General features: G+C 39.7%; 3 protein-coding genes across 6 annotated transcripts; all 3 read left to right on the top strand.

The window, feature by feature from the left end:
* Positions 1-16: 16 nt before the first annotated feature.
* Positions 17-6147, top strand: LOC114557231 (H-2 class II histocompatibility antigen, I-E alpha chain). Of its 2 annotated transcripts, none has more exons than XM_028580610.1 (4): positions 17-545; positions 1004-1224; positions 2647-2931; positions 5835-6147. In XM_028580610.1, the coding sequence occupies exons 1-4, from the start codon at positions 535-537 to the stop codon at positions 5966-5968; spliced, it is 651 nt and encodes a 216-aa protein (XP_028436411.1). In that variant the 5' UTR covers positions 17-534; the 3' UTR covers positions 5969-6147. The 2 variants fall into 2 exon arrangements, with proteins under 2 accessions (XP_028436411.1, XP_028436410.1); XM_028580609.1 differs by having other exon boundaries at positions 967-1224.
* Positions 6148-8602: 2455 nt separating this feature from the next.
* Positions 8603-14945, top strand: LOC114557230 (H-2 class II histocompatibility antigen, I-E alpha chain). Of its 3 annotated transcripts, none has more exons than XM_028580607.1 (5): positions 8603-8796; positions 9329-9491; positions 9970-10190; positions 11260-11544; positions 14048-14945. In XM_028580607.1, exons 2-5 carry the CDS (start codon positions 9481-9483, stop codon positions 14179-14181), a joined length of 651 nt encoding a protein of 216 aa, XP_028436408.1. In that variant the 5' UTR covers positions 8603-8796; positions 9329-9480; the 3' UTR covers positions 14182-14945. The 3 variants fall into 3 exon arrangements, with proteins under 3 accessions (XP_028436408.1, XP_028436406.1, XP_028436407.1); XM_028580605.1 differs by having other exon boundaries at positions 9933-10190; XM_028580606.1 differs by lacking the exon at positions 8603-8796 and adding an exon at positions 8871-8957 and having other exon boundaries at positions 9933-10190.
* Positions 14946-15922: 977 nt separating this feature from the next.
* LOC114556829 (HLA class II histocompatibility antigen, DRB1-1 beta chain) lies at positions 15923-18867 on the top strand. Its single transcript, XM_028579879.1, has 3 exons — positions 15923-16457; positions 18029-18298; positions 18545-18867. Exons 1-3 carry the CDS (start codon positions 16391-16393, stop codon positions 18865-18867), a joined length of 660 nt encoding a protein of 219 aa, XP_028435680.1. The 5' UTR covers positions 15923-16390.
* Positions 18868-22633: the final 3766 nt, after the last annotated feature.

Raw genomic sequence — 22633 nt, 5'->3', positions numbered from 1 at the left:
TTTCTGAAAAGAAATGATAAATTGAAGAAAGGGGGGAAAAAATCAGCAGATTAATCAAGATGAAAACAACCATTGTCTTAAAGCTGGAGCACCTCATTTTTGTGATTTGATTTTTTTTTTATTTATAACTACTTGACTGCTACACAAATATTTCCTTGCAATATACTGAAGTATGATATGCCATACAGTTAACAGGGCATTCCATAGCTTAAAAAACAAGAAACACTGTAAACTTTGAATTTTAAGTGAAAAAGATGTGTCCAATTTAGGTTTTCTCCAGACAGGTGCAAATATTGCGATTATGATTTTCCTCCACTAGGTGGCAGCACTTACTCATGCTAAAATCAGAGTGACACGTTCCTTAATTGTTTTCAAGGTGGAAACATTATTGTCACTGAAGCATCGACTGGTTTGTGTCCTCAGCATGTGAATCGTTGGTGTCAGTGAAACCTACTCAGTTTGCATTTTGGAGAACCAGAAATTCAACATGGCAATGAATCTGTTCCCAGTGCTGCTGGTTATTTGTCTTCCACAATGGAGCCAAGGTAAGTTTTTGTAAAAGAACATTATTCATGATTGTAAGGAGGCATTAAGAGATTTTGTTTTCAGATGTGAATATGAAGGAAAGTAAGTTCAACATTGATGATGCAGTAGGTTTTACAAATGGACAAGAATTACCATTATATTTTGATCAGTTATGTACTATAACCACTTTTTTTTTTTTTTTATACTTTATTTTCTGCCTCTGCATTATAACATGTCACTATATTCTTCCATTTAACTATTTTGCAAGCCAGCTACATTTTTACAATAGAAATCATCAGGGTTGGTTACCTGCCAGTGTGGCTGATAAGAGCCAGAAACACACAATTTTAGTAGCAGCTTGGATGATATCTTGTTTTAAGCATAAACACATACATTTATCTACCTGTAATATGTATTATATTTTATTTTTACAAACTGCAGGTAAACACTTGCTTCGTTTTCTGACCTTCTGTCAAAGGAATGTGCAAAGTGATGGCCAGTATGATATTGAATTTGACGGCGATCAGCTCCTCTACGTTGACACGGTCACCAACCAGACAGTTCAGCGTCTGCCAGAGTTTGCAGAGCAGTGGATTCCTGATCCTGAACTAGCCCGAGACAAATTTGAGTCCCTGGGTACCTGCGAGTACAACATCCCACGAGCCATAAAGGGAGAAAATCATCCTCCGGAGGCCATAGGTGAAGTAGCTGGAACATTAATATGAATACTTATATGAGTAAGATGTTGCTGAATCTGCAAGCCTGATTAATAGTTGTCTTGAGTCAGTGGTGGAAGAAGTACTCAGATCTTTTAGTTTAGTAAAAGAACCAATACATCAATGTGAAAAATCCCACGTAAATGAAAGTGCAGAAGCATTATCAGCAAAATGTACTTCTAGTATCCCCTGTGACTGATATATGTTTGTACATGACATGATTAGATTAATACTGATGAATCAATGTGTAAGCAGCATTTTACTGGTGTAGCTGGTCAAGGTGGAGCGAGTTTTAACTACTTTATGTCAAGTTTAGTTCAGTAGTTCCCAACCTGGGTCGGCCCCCCTCCTAAGGGTAAAGATAAATCTGTGATGATTAATGGGAAAGGAAACTTATTTCTGCAACGCAATTTCTCATAATTTTTTGGACTTCCTCCAATCCAATCTTTGGTTTTTGTTTTAGAAAATAGTGGATAATTTTGGCCTTTTTGTGCCTCAAACAGCTATTTAAATGAAACCATGTGAGTCGTTTAGAAACCAAATGTCTCTTTGATGAAACTGCAAACATTTGAAGAGATCTAAAATGTATCAAGGGGCTGGGAACCACTGGTTTAATCTTTGACCATGTGTTTAATTATTTAAGCTTATCATATGTTTCTATGTAACATATTGATCTACAAAGTAACTAGTAACTACAGCTGCTGTCAAATAAATGTTGTGGAGTACAATAGTTCCCTTTGAAATGTAGTATAGTAGAAGTAGAAAGTATACCTAAAATAGAAATATGGAAAATAAGTAAGATAAAAGCACCTCAAAATCATCCCTAAGTCCAGTACTTAAATGTCTTAATGTTACTTCCCACCACTGCTTTTAATCTTGAACCATGACGGAGGTCAGACAATCTCAGTCTGAGTCTCTGAAGCTGCAAATAAAAGCTGTTAAATGCCAAGAACACAACAAACTTCAGTTGAAACAGCTAGTAAAAAAAGTCATGCTGCTGGGTTCATCTTTCCAAAATACTAGATATAGCCTAATCACAAAAACCACAAGTCAGTGCAATACTGTAATGGGAGCAACAGTAAGATATGTTGTTAAACAGGAGTTAATCTTCGTGATGTGCAATTATCGTCTCTGGGTGTGTAATCAGGCTTGTATTGTCAGTGCAGGTTAGAGCGTCCGTCACTGTTTATTGTAGCTGTGCACTGGGGAGTTTTCATTTATTAGCATGTGTTCCATGACACTGGGGTGTGTATCAATGGCAAGAATTAATTATGTGCATGTGATGATGAGATGGTCAAAAATATTGTATGGGTGTTTTGTTGCGATGTCCAGATTCTGTACATTTGGCCACAATGTGTAACTTTATCTTTCTTTCTCTGTCAAACATCAATCCATCCATCTGCAGTCAGTCCCACCTCCATAATCTACCCCAAGCAGGAGATGGAACTGGAGGTCCCCAACACCCTCATCTGTTTTGTCACCGACTTCCATCCGCCTACAGTCACCATCACCTGGACCAGGAATGGCCAGATGGTGGACCAGAGTGAGGTCAGCCAGACTCAGTACTACTCCAACAGCGACTTCAGCTTCTGCATCTTCTCCTACCTGGACTTCACTCCGCAGGAGAACGACATCTACTCCTGCAGCGTGGACCACATCAGCCTGCGGGCGCCTCTCACCAAGTTCCTGGGTAGGTCAATCATAATGTAGTCTATATCCCCGACGTTCCACTTCTGGAATTGCTCCGGTGCCGCCTGAAATTCTGCCGGATGTCACTCTTTTTGGCCAGATGTCTGTTACCTTCCGCTTTCTTTGTGTTGTAATTTTAAACTCGAGACCTCCACATGTTCCACCAAAACAAAGTTCTTTCCCAAGACTATTTTGCAGCGGCACCAGGGCTCCGTCCGGCGCTTAGCACCGCCCAAGACGATTGTGATTGGTTTAAAGTAGTGCCAATAAACCAGAGCACGTTTTTCTCCCATCCCGGAATGCTGTGTGGACTAGACAGTCTACTAAATTGTATCCAAATCCTAACCGGGGATTTTCCAGCAGATGCGGAACGGCTGTGGAAGGCTGTGGAACGGCGGAGTCATTAGGTTTCCATTAAAGTCAATGTGTGTATTTCCACTGGCTGCATAACAGCTGCGTTCCGACTGCGGCACAGCTCCGGCGGTCCGCAGCCTTCCGGAGCAGATACGCAGGGCTTCTATTTTGTCGGACGCGGGAGAGCTCCACAGCAATTCAGTACACGGCAGATTGTGCGGGACAGGAAGTCGAGCACAGAAACAAAATAAATATCCGGTTCATTTTCAAAATAAAATACACTGTGCTCACGGTGGATCATAATTCCCTGCACTACACCTTGAAAACACAACACAGAGTCGTTTCCCCTCTACTCCTCTGGATAGAAACTAACTGTTGGTGGTTTTGTGGTTCTATTCTACCTGAATTCACAAGCCCACCCCTCTGTCTTGGTCTTTCAAGGAATTTTTTACGTAGCCTTGAAGTTTTACCTCTCCATAAAAAACTTGAAAGTAAGTTATCTGTTGCTCGGAAGGAAAACTGGAAGACTTTGAAATAAGTATAAAAATCGGGACAACAAATTCATTTTAACGTAATTAACTCTTCCAGCTAAAGATAAATAAATGGTGCTCCATCGCTGGAGGTCAGATTTTAGTTTCTCAAGTATTGGAGTGAAGTTTGCATCAAACAAACCAGAAAAAGAGGGGGTGACATGGATTCCTTGATACTTGAACCCTGACTTTGATATACGAAAGGGCAAGTCAGTATCTTGTATTTGATGCGCCTTCTCATTGATAGGGAAACACATGCTTTTTGAATAATTAATTTTATACCCTGAAAAGCTACTAAAGTCTCCTAGAATCTTCAAAATTACAGGTGTAGAAGACAATGGGTCCGTTATATAAATTAAGAGATCATCGGCATACAAAGAAATGTTATATTCCATTCCCATCCTGCTAATACAGCGTATGGACTGTGTGGTTCTAAGCTTTATTGACAGGGGTTCTATCGCTACAACAAACAGCAATGGACTGAGAGGGCAACCCTGACGCGTTCCTCTGGATAAAGAAAAATATTGTGAACATAATTTATTAGTGACTACTGCAGCCTTAGGAGATGAATACAATAGTCAAACCCAAGAAACAAATTTTGGACCAAATCCGAACCTACCCAGCACAGAAAAAAGGTAGCCCCATTCGACCCTGTCGAATGCCCCTATCCACGTCAAAGGACACCACCACTTCTGGTGTGACCCTAGATGCTGGAGAATGCACCACATTTAAGAGTCTGCAGATGTTAATGAGAGAATGACGCACTCTCATAAAACCTGTCTGATCAATTGAAATTATATCTGATATGACAGAGTTTATTCTAGCGGCCAAAACTTTAGAGAAAATCTTAATATCTGCATTCAGCAAAGATACTGGCCTATAAGAGTTGCAGTCCATCGCATCTTTACCTGGTTTCAGTAAAACTGAGACTTGCAAGCAAGATTGATGTCACAGGTGGCCGGCTAGCGTTAGCTCTACACCTAGCTGGAACTCCTACCCATGTCCCGCTTTTCGCACACCGCTGAGGATGTCTGCTTACCAGCTAGCGGCATCCAGCAACACTGCAGGCTGAGGTGCTGGTCTCCGTATCAGGCGAAGCTTGCGTAGTGTGTTGAGTATTCCGTCTGTAATAAAGTTTCCTACATATTCTCCGATCTGTACCAATGTATCCCGGTGGTACACGTGCGGTAGTTTGAATGCACATAATTGATGTAAAAGTTTTCTGCTGAAAAGACAGACCCTTTAGCGAAGCTTCAAGATGGCTGACACTTGGCTTACTTCGGCTCGCTTCGGATAAAGACGACAGTCCCACCCCCTATGGGCGGGTTCGAAAACATGCGGTACTAGCTGGCTGTAGTCCACAGACTCTGGGCAAAAATGCCTCCGATGACGCTAAATGATGATTTTTGCGTCATCTGAGGATTTTTTTCCAGACACACAATACAGAGAAAGCCAGTCTCAGGGGGACATGAGGGAGGGAAGCACGGCCATTCTAAAATACTACCATGTTTCTACTGATAAAAAGCTTAATGCTAATCTGTGAAATATCCCTTTAAGCAGGGAGCTCTCCTATCTCACGTCCTATCTCCGCATGGCCCAAAGCGGAAGCCCTCAATGCAATTTATGAAATATGTTAATCATATTTAACTGAAGTAGAATGCAAGAATGTTGCACAGAAATGTCTGTATATTGTACATAGTGTTCTTTATTATTTTCTTGTATTTAATTCTTTATACCTTGTGTTTCCTTGTAAATGGCATTCAGACTGGAAGGCAAAGGAAGAATTTCATTGGACATGGAGACTTGCTTTTTACTGTGCATATGACAATAAACACTGACTTGACTTTTCAATGGCTTCAGGTGATAGATGGTAACTTAGGACTTTTGTTAGATATTTAATATCAGCAAGTGATATTTGGCAGGATATTATTGGCACAAAATGTTGGCTAAAAGTAGCTTTAGTGCAGACTGGATATGTGTAAAACTCTCTTTCTGCTTTCTATCTGTGTGTTTTCCACAGATGTTACCACAGTACCCACAGACCAGCAGGTTGTAGAGACAGCAGTGTGTGTTGCTGGTGTGATCCTGGGGCTGATTGGAGTTGTCACAGGACTCTGGTTCATCATGAAAGCCAACAAGTCCTGCCAGGCGTAACACGCATTAAGACAACTGACACCTGAATTTTGATGTCAGATGTGTGATCACGTTATCTTTTTTCCCCATGTGTTTTTCCTCTGGTTGCAAGGTGGAGTGAAATGTATTTTTATCATAGCTTTATTTTATTTTTACACCCGTAATGTTTTATGTTGTCTGTATCTGTATGCTTTTCTTTCACATGCACAACAACAGATGAGATGGTTAGCTTAGCTTAGCTCAAAGACTGGAAACAGGGGGAAACGACTAGCCTGGCTCTGTCCAACAGCAACAATCCACCTACCAGCTACCTCTAAAGCTCACTAATTAGAAAGAAATATTCCAGCACATAACCCCCCATAAAACGGAATATTGTAGTTTTTTACGCTTTAGCTTTTATTTGAATTAAACAAAACAAATATAACAAGTTCATTTTTGAGCTTAGAGGTGCCGGTGAATTATCCCAAAATGTTTAACTATGCCTTTAAGAATTCAAGGGATCATTAGTTTAGGATTTGCTTGAAAAAATTTATGCAGTGGACTTTATGCTTTAAAGGAGTTAAAATTATCGACTTAGCACTTATTTTTTTAATAATATGAGAAAAAGCATGTTTTGCCATATTGTAGCACAGTATCAGGTTTGCTGCTTATTGTGTTTGTCATGTACAAATAAAGCACATGAAGGGAAGTTGAACATTTCTGTTCCTGTTTGTTCTACCACATGTAAACCACATTAAAATGAAAGAGAACCGTTGCCTTACAGTCTTTTTTTGTGGCATTTTCAGGCCTTTTATTTGATACAACAAGTTAGACATGAAAGGGGAGAGGGAGGAGTTAACGACATGCAGAAAACTGCCGCAGGCCGAAACCGAACACGCGGCTGCTGTGGCGAGGACTAAGCCCCTGCACATGGGGTGCGTGCTCCACCAGGTGAGCTACCCAGGCGCCCCTTTACAGTCTTGATCGTGTGTTGATTATCCTTTCATTACAGCAGCCTGTACAAATCACCATCAATTATCACAGCACAGAATGAGCTTTTGAGCGTATTGCTGCTCCTACGGTGACCGTCTGACACAAATAATGCTGCTAATTGTGTTTGTCATGTACAAGTAAAGCACATGAAGGGAAGTTGAACATTTCTGTTCCTGTTTGTTCTACTACATGTCAAAGTACAATCAAACCACAATAAAATTGAGCTTTATGCTGCAAGTTTATGCAGTCTGTTTTACTGCATGTACTGTAGTTCTTTTTTTTTTTTTTAACAAAGTGGGTTCAAAGTACAGTATAGAAATGGCTTAACATAATGTAATTACAAAGTCTGTAATTAAGTAACATACTCTCTCTGTTTGTATTGATTTTGATGGCTGCACTATTCTCCTATAGTCCTCCAGCCATTTTTAGACTGGCAGTCTTATAAATATGACACTAATAGAAGTCCTGTCTTCAGTGTTTTTAAATCAGCGCTTCACTGTTGGACTTCGATATTGTTCTCAAAATTTCTCTTCATTACGTCAAACTGCAACAGAAGTGTGCATCTATTTCATAAGAGCTGAACACACATGCTGAATGTTATCCGATATTAGTGCAGGTTTCTGATTTCCACTTTATTCTTGAACTTATTATTATATTATTATTATTCTTGAATTATTGAACGCTAGCCACGCCAGCCAAGGCTAGTAGAGTTTTTAAAGTACGGAACATAAATACACAAGCAGCCATAAGAAAAGCCTGAGGTAACATTAGCAAAGGGAAGCTTGAGGTAACATTAGCAGCTTGTAGCTATGAGTCTTGAAGCAGTCTTACCAGAGCAGTACACCGCGAAGCGGGGGCTTAGCCTGCACTAGCATGCCAGGAGCTAACAGAGGAACATAGCCGAAAGCTAGCAGGCTACCTTAGACCCTAATGAGGGTGTGAAGCTTTAACACTTGTGTTAAAACTTTAACAGTTTTAACACTAGAAAAGCCATGACGGTCATTTTGTTTCAAAATTTATATGCTGGTACCTGACTTTTCCTAAAAGAGTCACCTATATTTTCATTTAAAATTGTTTTTATACACATTACACAAAAGGCAAAGAAAATACAATCACTTTTACCTATTTTGGCCATACACGGTCATATTGACCACTCTGATTTTCGCGGTATTGTTTATTATCTTACATGTCGTTGAAGATGCATATTGGTTGCTTAGTAACTATCATCCTCTCTGTCAGAGAAACGTCACAAGCGGTCTCGAGTAACAAGTGTGGGCATCACCGATGGGCTGAAGGAAAAGCCATTTTTGTAAAAATAGGCTAACGATGTGTCATAACCAAGCGACTTACTGTCGCATAGTAGAGGAATTACCGTATAGTACAGGATAAGCTTGCAGGAAGTTTTGACTTAAATTAGCTGTTTAAGTTCAATTACTAATTTTAACTAGCCTTTTAGTTAGCAATAATTAGCCTGTGGCTATGTTATCTCCTTACATATACCTACGCTCTCCGTCTCTGCAAGATTGGGAATGATTGAGATTTCTCTTGGCACAGCTACCAGAAGACTTAACAACTTTCAGACAGGTTGCTCACCTCACATTTACGTAGTAAAGCTCAGTTGGAGGCTGCGCAGTAACACTCAGCCGTCACCGGAAAAGTGCTTTTGATATACTTCACTGGTCTCCGTAGAAAATAACTGCGTCACATTGTCCATTTTGAACTCAGTCAAAAGCGAGTCCTTGTGCTCAGCTAAAATGGTTAGCGTGGCAATCACGGTGCCCGGAAACGATTCACCCTTCTTTGGGACGTCTTTTTTCGACTTGTTGGACATCCTCTCGTCATGGCGAGGTGCTGCCGAATATAGTTGAATATAAGAGGTTAGTTGCAGCGCTTTGGCTGGATTGTAAAGAAGGAGGAGATTGGGAGCAAGGGGAGAACTCGACCGCTCCACCACGCCGCCGCACCGGAAGTCCCCTGTAGAAAGAGTTTTTCAGTTTTGGCTGTCTGGCTGGCAGAGTGATATTCCATTTTTTCAAATGTGAAAAGTTTTTGTTTTATTATCTCTAATTTTGAATATTCTTTTAAATTAAAATGTGTTTCAACTGTCTGTTGGACAAAACAAGCAATTAAGACATTACCTCAGAGGCTGGGAAATTGTGATGGGGTATTTTTTCTGAAAAGATGATAAATTGAAGGAAGAAAGAAAAAACTACTCTACTACTTGCATATTATGCTGAAGTATAATATGACATACAGTTAACAGGGCATTCATTCATTTAAGTGAAAAAGATGTCCATTTTAGGTTTTCTCCAGACAGGTGCAAATATTGTGATTATGATTTTCCTCCACTAGGTGGCAGCAGTTACTCATGCTAAAATCAGAGTGACACGTTCCTTCATTGTTTTCAAGGTGGAAACGTCACTGAAGCATCGACTGGTTTGTGTCCTCAGCATGTGAATCGTTGGTGTCAGTGAAACCTACTCAGTTTGCGTTTTGGAGAACCAGAAATTCAACATGGCAATGAATCTGTTCCCAGTGCTGCTGGTTATTTGTCTTCCAAAATGGAGCCAAGGTAATTGTTCATGATTGTAAGGAGGCATTAAGAGATTTTGTTTTCAGATGTGAATATGAAGGAAAGTAAGTTCAACATTGATGATGCAGTAGGTTTTACAAATGGACAAGAAGTACCATTATATTTTGATCAGTTATGTACTATAACCACATTTATTATACTTTATTTTCTGCATTATAAAATGTCACTATATTCTATTCTATTCTATTTTGCAAGCCAGCTACATTTTTACAATATAAATCATCAGGGTTTGTTACCTGCCAGTGTGGCTGATAGAGCCAGAAACATACACAGTTTTAGTAGCAGTTTGGATCATGTCTGGTTTTAACTCTCCTAAGTATAAACACCACATTTGCTCACAGAACAACTTGGCAGAACATTGAAAACATTGTGTACATTTATGTACCTGTAATATGCATTTTATTTTTATACAAACTGCAGGTAAACACTTGCTTCGTTTTCTGACCTTCTGTCAAAGGAATGTGACAAGTGACGGCCAGTATGATATTGAATTTGACGGTGATCAGCTCCTCTACGTTGACCCGGTCACCTATCAGACAGTTCAGCGTCTGCCAGAGTTTGCAGAGCAGTGGATTCCAGATCCTGAACTAGCCCAAGACGCATTCTTGTCCCTGGGTACCTGCAAGTACAACATCCCACGAGCCATAAAGGGAGAAAATCATCCTCCAGAGGCCATAGGTGAAGTAGCTGGAACATTAATATGAATACTTATATGAGTAAGATGTTGCTGAATCTGCAAGCCTGATTAATAGTCGTCTTGAGTCAGTGGTGGAAGAAGTACTCAGATCTTTTAGTTTAGTAAAAGAACCAATACATCAATGGGAAAAATCTGACATAAATGACAGTGCAGAAGCATTATCAGCAAAATGTACTTCTAGTATCCCCTGTGACTGATATATGTTTGTACATGACATGATTAGTCTGAGTCTCTGAAGCTACAAATAAAAGCTGTTAAATGCCAAGAACACAACAAACTTCAGTTGAAACAGCTAGTAAAAAAAGTCATGCTGCTGGCTTAATCTTTCCAAAATACTAGATATAGCCTAATCACAAAAACAACAAGTCAGTGAAATACTGTAATGGGAGCAACAGTAAGATATGTTGCTAAACAGGAGTTAATTTTCGTGATGTGCAATTAACGTCTCTGGGTGTGTAATCAGGCTTGTATTGTCAGTGCAGGTTAAAGCATGTGTTCCATGACACTGGGGTGTGTATCAATGGCAATCTTCCTCTGGGTTAAGAATTAATTACAGCATGTGATGATGAGATTGTCAAAAATATTGTATGGGTGTTTTGTTGCAATGTCTGTTACACCACTCAGACAACGACGGTGCTAGTAGTGTATTAACGTTCAGTTTAATTCCTTCACATCAAGGCAAAACAGCGAGTTCAAGAGTACATCACCGCGCACACACACTCCGTGTCCTGTACTTCAGGCCTCGACTAAAACCTGAAAACGTATCTTATTCTATGGTTTCTTGCAGTATCTTTTAACATCAAATCACTACTCATGTAGCAACCTACCGGTGATGCCCTACTGGAAGAAATGCACAACTTATAACAAAACTACATGTCTCAATACATTACTAAACAGAATATTGATTAAATTATGTATTACGTGTAAACAAACAAAAATACTTTCAAAAGGGGTATTTCCAGGTGCTACATGTCTACATACTGTACATTTGGCCACAATGTGTAACTTTATCTTTCTTTCTCTGTCAAACATCAATCCATCCATCTGCAGTCAGTCCCACCTCCATAATCTACCCCAAGCAGGAGATGGAACTGGAGGTCCCCAACACCCTCATCTGTTTTGTCACCAACTTTCATCCACCTACAGTCACCATCACCTGGACCAGGAATGGCCAGCTGGTGGACCAGAGTGAGGTCAGTCAGACTCAGTACTACTCCAACAGCGACTTCAGCTTCTGCATCTTCTCCTACCTGGACTTCACTCCGCAGGAGAACGACATCTACTCCTGCAGCGTGGACCACATCAGCCTGCGGGCGCCTCTCACCAAGTTCCTGGGTAGGTCAATCATAATGTAGTCTATATCCCCGACGTTCCACTTCTGGAATTGCTCCTGTGCCGCCTGAAATTCTGCCGGATGTCCCTCTGTTACCTTCTGATTTCTTTGTGTTGTAATTTTAAACTCCAGAAACGTACACACTTCCACAAAAAAACAAAGTTCCTTTCCGAGACTATTTTGCAGCGGCACCGGGGCTCCGTCCGGCGCTTAGCACCGCCCAAGACAATTTTGATTAATTTAAAGTAATGCCAATAAACCAGAGCATGTTTTTCTCCCATCCCAGAATGCTGTGTGTACTAGCCGACCCTCCTTTGCAGAACTGTGGAGGAGGGTCTGGCAAAGCGAGATTATTCATAATGTGACGAGTCAGTGGGTGTAAAAGTAACAGAGGGGATGTTCGTTTGGTATGAAACAGAAGAGCAAAGAGGTGGAAAATTAAAGATATGTAGAAAATAGAGAAGGATGTATGATATTTAAATTTTGACAAATATTAAAGAGCCCCTATTATGCTTTTTTTATTTCCCCCATCTTTTAGTGTGTTATATAGTTTTTTTGTGTATAAAGTACAAAAAGTGCACCTTTTCTTAACTGCCTACAAACGCCTCGCCCACATTCCTGTTTGAAATTCTTCAGTTAGTGATGTCATTAATTAATTGAGAATGCCAGCCAGGTGTTTTAGGCAAAGGAGCTGCAGCAATGGGCAGTATGATAACCATAATATGTTTTTTGAACATTAAAACATGTAAACCCTATTCTAGTAGACCCCAAGAGTCCAAATATGATGCTGAAAATGAGTCTAATAGGGGCTCTTTAAATAATCATTAGTTTTCACTGCCATTGCAGCCATTATTGCTGAGGTCTATGTTGGCTGATATGACTTAGAGATGACAATGTGTAGGAAAAGATGAGCCCAAATGATGTCAAATAAAATGTAAAAAAAGTGACATTTATATTCATAATTATTGCTGTGCGAGTGCTGTGAAAACGTCAATCAGCTATTATCAAGGGATTAAGGATGCAGGTGAGGATAACAAGAAATAAAAACAGAAACTCTCAAAATAAAACTGCCAATACACTTATTACACGCATTACAGTCATTAAAGGTCCCATGACATGGTGCTCTTTGGATGCTTTTATATAGACCTTAGTGATCCCCTAATACTGTATCTGAAGTCTCTTTCCCGAAATTCAGCTTTGGTGCAGAACTACAGCAACTAGAGCCAGTCCCACAATGAGCTTTCCTTAGGATCTCATTTGAAAAGCCATGATGTCTCTCTCTCTCTCTTGGGTTGGCCAAATTCTCTGGGCTGGCAAAGCAGAGAAAGGGGAGGTAACCTTGCTCCTTATGACCTCATAACAAGCAGATTCCAAAACGGCTCATCTGAGCTTTCCTTTTCTCAAAGGCAGAGCAGAATACCCAGGGCTCGGTTTACACCTATCGCCATTTCTAGCCACTGGGGGAACTCAAATTAATGTTAAAAAACCTCATAAAGAGAAATTTTCATGCCATGTCACCTTTAAGTCGTTTCCTGTATATCAGTAGTGTAATTTAAAAGAAATATAGACACTTTATGATCCATTTCTGTGTAAAAGACACCTTGCGTTAAAAAATATAAATAGAAGACTGTCCTATTTTTACACTTTTAGAATGGATTTCCACGGAGCATACGCACCACTATGTCAGTAGCCTGTTTCATTGATTATAGTAGAAGCGTAGGGTTGGAACATCCGCTCTGCACGGCTCTGCACTGCGTGCAATGTAGCTGGCCCATAAGGATTGTAATGTCTGTGTGCCGGTTTGTCGTCCACTACGGGCCCAGACTGAAATATCTTTACTACTTTACTTAACTATTGGATGGATGGCATGGAATTTTGTGCAGACATTTATAGTCCCCAGAGGATGAATGACTTCTCCTGTAGCGCCACCACCAGGTTGACATTTTTAGTTTTTAGCAAAAGCTTCGACAACTATTGGACTGATTTTCCATGATGTTTGGTACAGTACACATATATTCTTGTCTACCTCAGGATGAACCACTTTGGTCTCTTCATAGATAGATCTCTTCATTTTTCATTTGGTGGCATCTTTTGCTCAACGCAATTCATTAAATATGTTAATCATATTTAACTGAAGTAGAATGCAAAGAATGTTGCACAGACATGTCTGTATATTGTACATAGTGTTCTTTATTATTTTCTTGTATTTAATTCTTTATACCTTGTGTTTCCTTTTAAATGGCATTCAGACTGAAAGGCAAAGGAAGAATTTCATTGGACATGGAGACTTGCTTTTAACCGTGCATATGACAATAAACACTGACTTGACTTTTCAATGGCTTCAGGTGATAGATGGTAACTTAGGACTTTTGTTAGATATTTAATATCAGCAAGAGATATTTGGCAAGATATTATTGGCACAAAATGTTGGCTACAAGTACCTTTAGTGAAGACTGGATATGTGTAAAACTCTCTTTCTGCTTTCTATCTGTGTGTTTTCCACAGATGTTACCACAGTAACCACAGACCAGCAGGTTGTAGAGACAGCAGTGTGTGTTGCTGGTGTGATCTTGGGGCTGATTGGAGTTGTCACAGGACTCTGGTTCATCATGAAAGCCAACAAGTCCTGCCAGGCGTAACACGCATTAAGACAACTGACACCTGAATTTCGATGTCAGATGTGTGATCACGTTATCTTTTTCCCCATGTGTTTTTCCTCTGGTTGCAAGGTGGAGTGAAATGTATTTTTATCATAGCTTTATTTTATTTTTACACCCGTAATGTTTTATGTTGTCTGTATCTGTATGCTTTTCTTTCACATGCACAACAACACTGAATGTAAACCTGAGCTAAAAGCACATCAGTTAAAGCTATAGTTTGACACTTTGGCAAATACGCTTTTTCGCTTTATGGCAGAGATTCAGATGAGAAGAACAATAACACTCTCCTGTCTGTATTCTAAATATAAAGCTACAGTCATGAGATCGTTAGCTTAGCTTAGCTCAAAGACTGGAAACAGGGGGAAACGACTAGCCTGGCTCTGTCCAACAGCAACAATCCACCTACCAGCTACAGCTACCTCTATAGCTCACTAATTAGAAAGAAATATTCCAGCTCATAACCCCCCATAAAACGGAATATTGTAGTTTTTTACGCTTTAGCTTTTATTTGAATTAAACAAAACAAATATAACAAGTTCATTTTTTAGCTTAGAGGTGCCAGTGAATTATCAGAACATTTTTAACTATGCCTTTAAGAATTCAAAGGATCATTATTTTAGGCTCCCGTTTCTATTTCTAAATTTGCTAGAAAAAATGTATGCAGTGGACTTTATGCTTTAAAAGAGTTAAAATTATCGACTTAGCACAGATAGTCTAACACGATTGTCTTTCGCTTTACAGAAGGGTGTATTATAATATATATATTTTTCTAATAATATCAGAAAATGCATTTTTTTGCCATATTATAGCTAAGTATCAGGTTTGCTGCTTATTGTTTGACATATACAAATAAAGCACATGAAGGGAAGTTGAAAATTTCTGTTCCTGTTTTTTCTACCACATTATAAATGAAAGAGAACAGTTCCCGTACAGTCTTTTTTTGTTGCATTTTCAGGCCTTTTTAATTTGATACGACAGGTTAGACATGAAAGGGGAGAGTGAGGAGTTAACGACATGCAGAAAAGGGCCGTAGGCCAGAACCGAACACGAGGCTGCTGCGGCGAGGACTAAGCCCCTGCACATGGGTGCGTGCTCCACCGGGTGAGCTACCCAGACGCCCCTTTACAGTCTTGATCGTGTGTTGATTATCCTTTCATTACAGCAGCCTGTGCAAGCACTGGCACATTCACAAAATCACCATCAATTATCACAGCACAGAATGAGCTTTTGGGCGTATTGCTGCTCCTACGGTGACCGTCTGACACGAATAATAAGTAAATAATGTTTGTCATGTCTGCTTGCGCGTGTGTTAATACTGGCACAGAATGGCAATGCTCTACACTGCCTCTTTTCTCTGCGGAAATGATTTGGCTCGGGCCTAAATCTAATTATTTCCACAGTGATAGCTGCCACATTTTTAATGAGGAAGTGTGTGGAGCTTCTGAAGGATGGATTTGAGATCTCAAACACTGAAAATAAATCTACTGCAGCTTTAAATTTGCAATAAAAGTAAATATTCAGTGGTGAGCAGAGAGATAAATGACAAGTAATTGTACAGAAGTGAAATTGACTTCCCAAATAACGGACGTGGCATTGCATGAGAAGAGTAAAACCACACTGACCATGTTTCTGTTTTTCTCATTTGCATGTAATTGTGGTGCTGAGATGTATCTCCCATTAAATTATTTTTAGCACGACAGCTCTAAAAACTCTGCCAAACAAAGCCTCTCTCATCTGTTTTAATAGGTATCGTAAATTAGTATCATAAATTGTCACACCGTTTTCCTTCCTGAAGATTTATCTGCGTGAACCTACATTGAACCAGTCCTTCTTTTCTGCTGAGCCTCTTTCTCATCTATCTATCTTAATATGAATGGAGGCATTGTTAGAAAATGTGTCGCTTTATTCTCTGAGATCTCGTAACTGCTTTCAGAATCAACTCACAGAGGTCATGCCAGTAGATGTGAGGATAAGATCCACAAACAATCGTGATCGGATTGTTTCATACCAACAACAAACGCAATGACTGTGAAACCTGAAAGACCTGTTCATCTCTGCACTGCTCTTGCATAAGCATTTGAATAATTTGATTTATGGGAAAGGAGGATGTGGTTTAGTTTCAGGATTTGAAAGGGTTTTAGTAGCAAGTCTGCATGCAGCATGTGACATTGTTTTCAGTGTTTAAGAGATGATGGGACTTTATTTTCTGCTCAAACTCACAGTCTCTGCTATTTTACTCTGCAGTAGACCAGCAGGTAGGCTTCTTCATGTATTCCTGCCTTATATTAACTTTTATTCAAGTATGATTTATTATTAATGTTAGCTAAATGAGTGGTAAAGGTTGACATGCCTAACAATGCAATAAAAAATACATTTTACTGTAAAACTGAGCTGCTGATGGTCATAGTTAATAGCTTTAGTTGATGAGACAGACAGATGTTATTTAAAGGAAATATCCTGTCAAATGTTTTTTTTTTTTTTTTTTTACTGCATATGTCATTTTGAATGTTTCTTACTTCTTGCCACATCACATACTTTTGTTGTATTTGTGACCGTCAGCAACTATCTGGCCCTTTTGTAAATAGCCCTATGTTGACTGAACTGCCCATGCATCTGTTACAAACACAAATACATGTGACAAGAGAATCAGTTCTAAAAAATGATGACATGTACCAGGGCATGCTGGACAAAACCCCTGAATATAAAGAATTTGATAAGAGAAAAAAAGCAGCAGCTTCCCCTTTTACATAATGCTTTTTGTACCCTGTAGTTTATATGTGATCATTAAAGCTACATTGTGTAAGAATTTCTCCCATCTAGCGGTGAAATTGAATATTGAATATTACTCTCTAGCCCCTGCCATTCCGAGCGCGTTTTAACCCTCTACGGTGGCCGTTTCATGCCAAGATTAACATGGCTTCCAGAACGACTTCGTCCATGAGTGTTCCTTCCAGTGATGAGGTTACTTTAGAAAACAATTACAAATTGCATTTCGTTATTTAGTCAGTTAATATGTCGGTTATGACCTCTGTGTAAAATGAATAATGGTTTCATGTTTTCGTTATTTTTGTACCATTTCATTGCTAACATCAGCTGTCAGGTTCCCAAACGAATGCAAGCTAATGTTAGTAAAGTATCAGTGCTATCGTTAAATGGATTAAATGCTACATTGTGCTTAGGCAGGTTTGGTTTAAGTATTGTAAATGGTGCTCCACACCTTATCTATAGTGTTTTGGCTCATGAGTTGTTGCTGTTAAGTCTAGATTGTTGCTGTTTGGGTTTTTTATGGGAATGTATTCACATGTACCTGGCTGATACTGTACCTTAACAACATCACAAACAATGACCTCAAAACTCATTCAAACCTCTTGACGGTCTTACCAATGAGCTTTATCAATTATAGCAGAACTATAATTTCATTGGAAGGTCTTCCTTTTATTTTGCCCATCCTGTGTGTGATACTATTGGTTAGTCATAGTTAACCCTCTGAGGACAAAAGATGCACCGGTGCCGCGGCGCGTCCAATCGATGTATGACGAAACTCCTACTCCAAAAGCGATATTACAGAAATTCATTTCAGACATTTATTTCCTACTTTAATCATATATAACCCTAAGACTTTGATGAACTCATTTCAAGCACCAAAACAATTTGTACAACACATCATAAGATAAGGTTTGTTTTCAAAAAGAGATTTGAGGAATTTCAAAAAAAGCCAACGTCAATGTTTCAGCTTTTGCACCAAATTATCTCTACTCAGTCCCACTCCACCCCCATTTCCGACACCCCTGCACGGTTGTCTGTACTGGTTTTCTGTATGTTACAGGTGGCTATGTATATCAGATGATATATGACTGTGAGTATGGTGACAACATCACCGACATGGTCTTCTTTGTAAAAAACCTATTTAACCAGAAGATTAACACCCAGTATGACTCTCGGGTTGGGAAGTATGTCGGCTTTGGAGAATATGGCATGACGAACGCTGCCCATTATAACAGCCAGCAGTGGAAAATGGATGAAAGAAAAGCTCAAGTGGAGACTCTTTGCAGATACAACGCAAGATTATTCAGAAGGAGCACACTGGATCGAAAAGGTAAGGTTCTGATTTCTAGAGGAGAGTTTAAAGCAGGATATAGCACTCCTAACAGTGCCACTTCATTTGGTTTAATTGGCTTCATTGGAAAAAGGAAACAATTGTTCCCTCCCCATTCTTTAATTAAATGGCTTGAAGAAAACTGTTTAGCCCCTGACTCACTCTTCTGCACTGTACCTTGAAGTAGGCCCTACATCCAGCAGGTCATTCAGCTAATTTTTTGCTTTAATCATTTCTACACTCCAGTGCGTCCGACTGTCAAGGTCCATGAGCCCGAGCCAGCTGACTACGGGAAGCGGTCCATACTTGAGTGCAGCGCTATGGGGTTCTTCCCTCAGGAAATGAGGCTGAGCTGGCTGAGAGACGGCGTAGAGGTCACCACTGATGTGTCGTCTACAGATGTCTTGGCCAACGGGGACTGGAGCTTCCAGCTGCACTCTTACCTGGAGTTCACACCCAGAAGAGGGGAGAGGGTGAGCTGCAGGGTGGAGCACAGCAGCCTCAGAGAGAGCCTGGAGGTGGACTGGGGTAAGGGTCACCCTGGAAGAGAAAACACGCTCAAATGGTGATGAAATTTAGATACCACACAAACTGAGTCTTCCTTACTCACTATTTAACTTAAATTCAATGAAGATAGATTAATTGGCAATTAATAACAATATTTATAGAATTAAGTTAACTTTTGACAATTAGACACATTTTCATACAATGCAGGCTTATGATGATAGGAGATAGGACAGCATTCCCCGTCTAGACTCTGGAGCCAGCAGGTGGAAGATGGAATTGCATTGGTAAAATCTCATGGAACAATCAGAATCTATTAAATTAGAGTTTAATTACGATAATGATAGACTTTGAACATTAGGCATCCACATTTGCTTGGTTTTCAGTGTGTCTGTTTATTGAAACCATTTTAACCATTTTGCTATAAAATTGAATATCAAACACCCCAAATTAAATAAAAGTAATGATTCATTTTGGATTCAACATACATGCTTGCATCCAATTTATTATTTATTTATTCATTTTGCGTGCAATTTGGTTGAAAAAAACACATATTTCTGATATAATTTCAAATTTGACCCGAGGACAACACAGGGGTTAAGCTCTAAGCCGGATATATGAGAGCTTCCCTTTTGATGTGAATACTATTAACAAGTGGGAAACTTGTAATTATGATAACTGTGATACACTGGTGCCCAAATTACTATTTCTTTTTTTCAAACTGCAAATGTGCCCTCTTGTATGTACCTATAATAGATAAAACATGACAACGTTCCCTCTAGAGTGCTTGCCCCCGCCGAGTCCTCCATTGTTCTGATGTGACATGAACGCAGCATATTGGTTGGGATGGGAGTTGGTGGGTTGTCATGAGCTCTCTCCCCCCCCCCTTCAGCCTCAGACATTCTCACCTTACCTCAGGCCCGAGCCATTTTACGCAAATTTCCAAACCTGCTGATCTCTCTCGGTCCAGCAGTTGTCCCCGGTGTGTTGTTCCTATGTTTCCACATCACCGGACCTCCACACCCACCTGCTCACCTTCTCCTCATTCCATCATTATACCTTATGCCAGTGGTTCCCAACCTGGGGTTCGGGCACCCCCAGGGGGGGCGGTAAAGATCACAGGAGGGGCGCAAGTCTTTATCTGGTTTGAGGTTGAGGTAAAACAAATATATTTGCACATGTTAAACAAATTATGATAATACACTAGAATATATAATGTATACAAAAGTCTGTATGAAAACTATATATTTTGTTGTATCCTCGTTTTTCCTGCTGCCACAGCATCACTATTTTATGAATGAAACATGGTGGAGAAATGTAACAGTGCTGATAACTCGTTTGTATCAAAAAAGAAAGTAAGGCTCTATCTTGAGAGTTACCTCAACTTTTCTTAGACATGAGTAGGGGGGGGCGCCAAGGAAAAAAGGTTGTGAACCACTGCCTTATGCCAGTGTTGCCTATTTTGGCCAAAATGTTCCACCTGCTGTATTTGTTTGGCTGCCTGCCTGCCCCCCCCCCCCCCGCCTACTCCCTTTTTGGATTTATTTGCCTGTGCTGATCGACTGCCTGTTTCCGACCTCTGCTTTGAACCAAGATTCAAGCTCAACTACCTTGCCTGCTCTGCCCCCCTTGCTTTAGCTCAAAAAACTACTACCAGAATTGTCACGTACTCAGTCTGAGTGACGGATATTGACACCATCAAACAACAGGTTGGTTTGCCAGCTGTGTTGAAATGGGAGATTTTTGAATGGAAGGAGCAGCTTGGGAAAGCAGAGGCTGGAGAATTATGAAATCAGAGTGGGAAGAGTCGATATTCACAAGTAAAATAAAGGTGAAAGGGAGAGAAAAAGGTAATCCTTGAGGTTTCGCAAAAGCTTCTTCAGATGTAAAAATGGAATCGTGGTGGAATTTCCTTCCACATTGCAAAGATAACCTTTTCTTATCTTCATACCCACGGGTGTGTGTTTTCTAGAATAGAAAGGAATTTCACTTAGTCCACAGTTTACCTTAATATGAACTAATTCCATTACTCTAAATATTACTCAATTAAGGTATTATAAGCTATTTTCTAAAAGTGTTTTTGTCCCAGAGGCGAGCTTTCCGATGGTTTATCTTCATGTCACCATACAACATTTGATTCTGGCCTAGAAGATTTTTGGATACCTAACTAAGTGGTGGATCTAGTAAAGCATCTGTGAGCAGATTCACTCATTATTTCTCCCACTTAGACACCTCGTCACTCAATGCTAAATACTTGAAGATGGCTGTGGGGATCATCTTCTTCTTCATCGGCTTCACTGCAGCTACTGGTGGAGCAGCTTACTACTGGTGGAAACAGAGGTGTGTTGACGTCAGTGTTTGTATTGTGAAACCATTCGTTTTTCTTCTGTGCCAGGTTAATTTCTTCCATTGTTAGATTATGACAACTAGTGTAGTTATGTCATAAAATGAATGAAAGTCTTCAGGTTTTAAAATACGTTGTTTTCATGTTTCAGGTTTGACTTCAGCCCATCAGGCAGACAAGCACAAACTCCATGTGATCCCTCAGAATTGTTGAGTTATTAACAGAATAAGATAAAGCTCTGCTGAAGATCTGAATTAGAATGCAATATAAACTATTAAAGCTGGTGACCCCTTCAGTCCACAAAAAAAAAAAACGAGAAAAACGACGTTGTGGGAAGATGACATGCTGTTGTTTTCCCCCCAGCATGGTGGAGCGCCTCCTTTATCATTTTTGTCAACCAAGGACTTAACTGACACGTTATCCTTCAAAACAAAGTGCAAGGGAATTCATTAATTTAGTTCAAATATATATTCTTAAGGTTTCCTTTTCACTATATGATCATCTAAACACTGTGGCATTGTGACTTCTCTACACTTCCACACTGCAAAAAAAAGCAGATTTAAAGCTGCTCTAATCAATATTTTTATATTAATAATTGATCACATGACAACATGTATGTTTAAAGGTCGTCATAGTGAGGAACCCACAGAGGATTATCACTGGACTCTGTAGTTCCCCTCAGCAGACAGGCAGCTGTTACCAGCGAAAAAAAAAAGAAATTCTGTATATTCTAGATGCTAAAAGTTCAAGTTCATGCAGTCTGTAAAAGTGTTTTGTCAGCCTGCCGTCCTTGCTATTATTTTTCCTATATATGTAGATTATCTACATATATAATAATACCAATTATCTTACATTATGTAAGATAATTGGTATTATTTTTATGTCCATGTGTAAATATGAGTGTCACTGTGTAAAGATGTATGTATACAGTGATATCTTGATCACCATAATAAGAGTATAACGCTGTTTTCCTTAATTCAGTAAACATGGGCTTTCTCAGTCCCCGGTGATATACAGTAGGGTGTGATGTCTGCATATCCCGGCGAGACAAAATAAACCTTTTCTAATCTCTTATTTGCTGTCACTGCAGTTCTCAATCTATATACTATTATTCTTGGACAACAGCAGTCTTTGCAACATAGTCTACAAGACTTCATGAGTGTAAAAGCTTCTGTTGCTGCTGAACCTTATCCTATGAATTACATTTGTAAAGGTAGCGCAGACCTGTGGTTTTTTTGTGATGTAGAAATGTTAAATTCCTGTAGATTCACTGCATGTCGTAATGTGACAGATGAATGCATTGTCAGAAGCCTGTAGCAGAGACCCTGTGTCTCTGAACTTCAGTGAAAAAAAAAAACACATTTTCTTTCTCAAACACCAGCTGTTCAATCCCACGCCTCTCTGTAAATGATTCAAACTGATATGAGTGCTCTATTTTGGAATTGACTGGGGAGCTATAAGAGCTTTGAGCCTGAACCCCCGGTACT

Source organism: Perca flavescens, chromosome 6, assembly GCF_004354835.1.
Source record: "Perca flavescens isolate YP-PL-M2 chromosome 6, PFLA_1.0, whole genome shotgun sequence".
Lineage (NCBI taxonomy): Eukaryota > Metazoa > Chordata > Actinopteri > Perciformes > Percidae > Perca > Perca flavescens.
This window is presented reverse-complemented; position numbering and strand designations above follow the sequence as displayed.

Bases quoted from the DNA above. Each gene is read 5' to 3' on its own strand.
- LOC114557231 (XM_028580609.1), top strand. From the start codon at position 488: ATGGCAATGAATCTGTTCCCAGTGCTGCTGGTTATTTGTCTTCCACAA. The intron at 1,225-2,646 runs GTGAAGTAGCTG...ATCCATCTGCAG, and splicing joins TCATCCTCCGGAGGCCATAG to TCAGTCCCACCTCCATAATC. The intron at 2,932-5,834 runs GTAGGTCAATCA...TGTTTTCCACAG, and splicing joins GCCTCTCACCAAGTTCCTGG to ATGTTACCACAGTACCCACA.
- LOC114557230 (XM_028580605.1), top strand. From the start codon at position 9,434: ATGGCAATGAATCTGTTCCCAGTGCTGCTGGTTATTTGTCTTCCAAAA. The intron at 10,191-11,259 runs GTGAAGTAGCTG...ATCCATCTGCAG, and splicing joins TCATCCTCCAGAGGCCATAG to TCAGTCCCACCTCCATAATC. The intron at 11,545-14,047 runs GTAGGTCAATCA...TGTTTTCCACAG, and splicing joins GCCTCTCACCAAGTTCCTGG to ATGTTACCACAGTAACCACA.
- LOC114556829 (XM_028579879.1), top strand. From the start codon at position 16,391: ATGATGGGACTTTATTTTCTGCTCAAACTCACAGTCTCTGCTATTTTA. The intron at 16,458-18,028 runs GTAGGCTTCTTC...TGTATGTTACAG, and splicing joins ACTCTGCAGTAGACCAGCAG to GTGGCTATGTATATCAGATG. The intron at 18,299-18,544 runs GTAAGGTTCTGA...TCTACACTCCAG, and splicing joins GAGCACACTGGATCGAAAAG to TGCGTCCGACTGTCAAGGTC.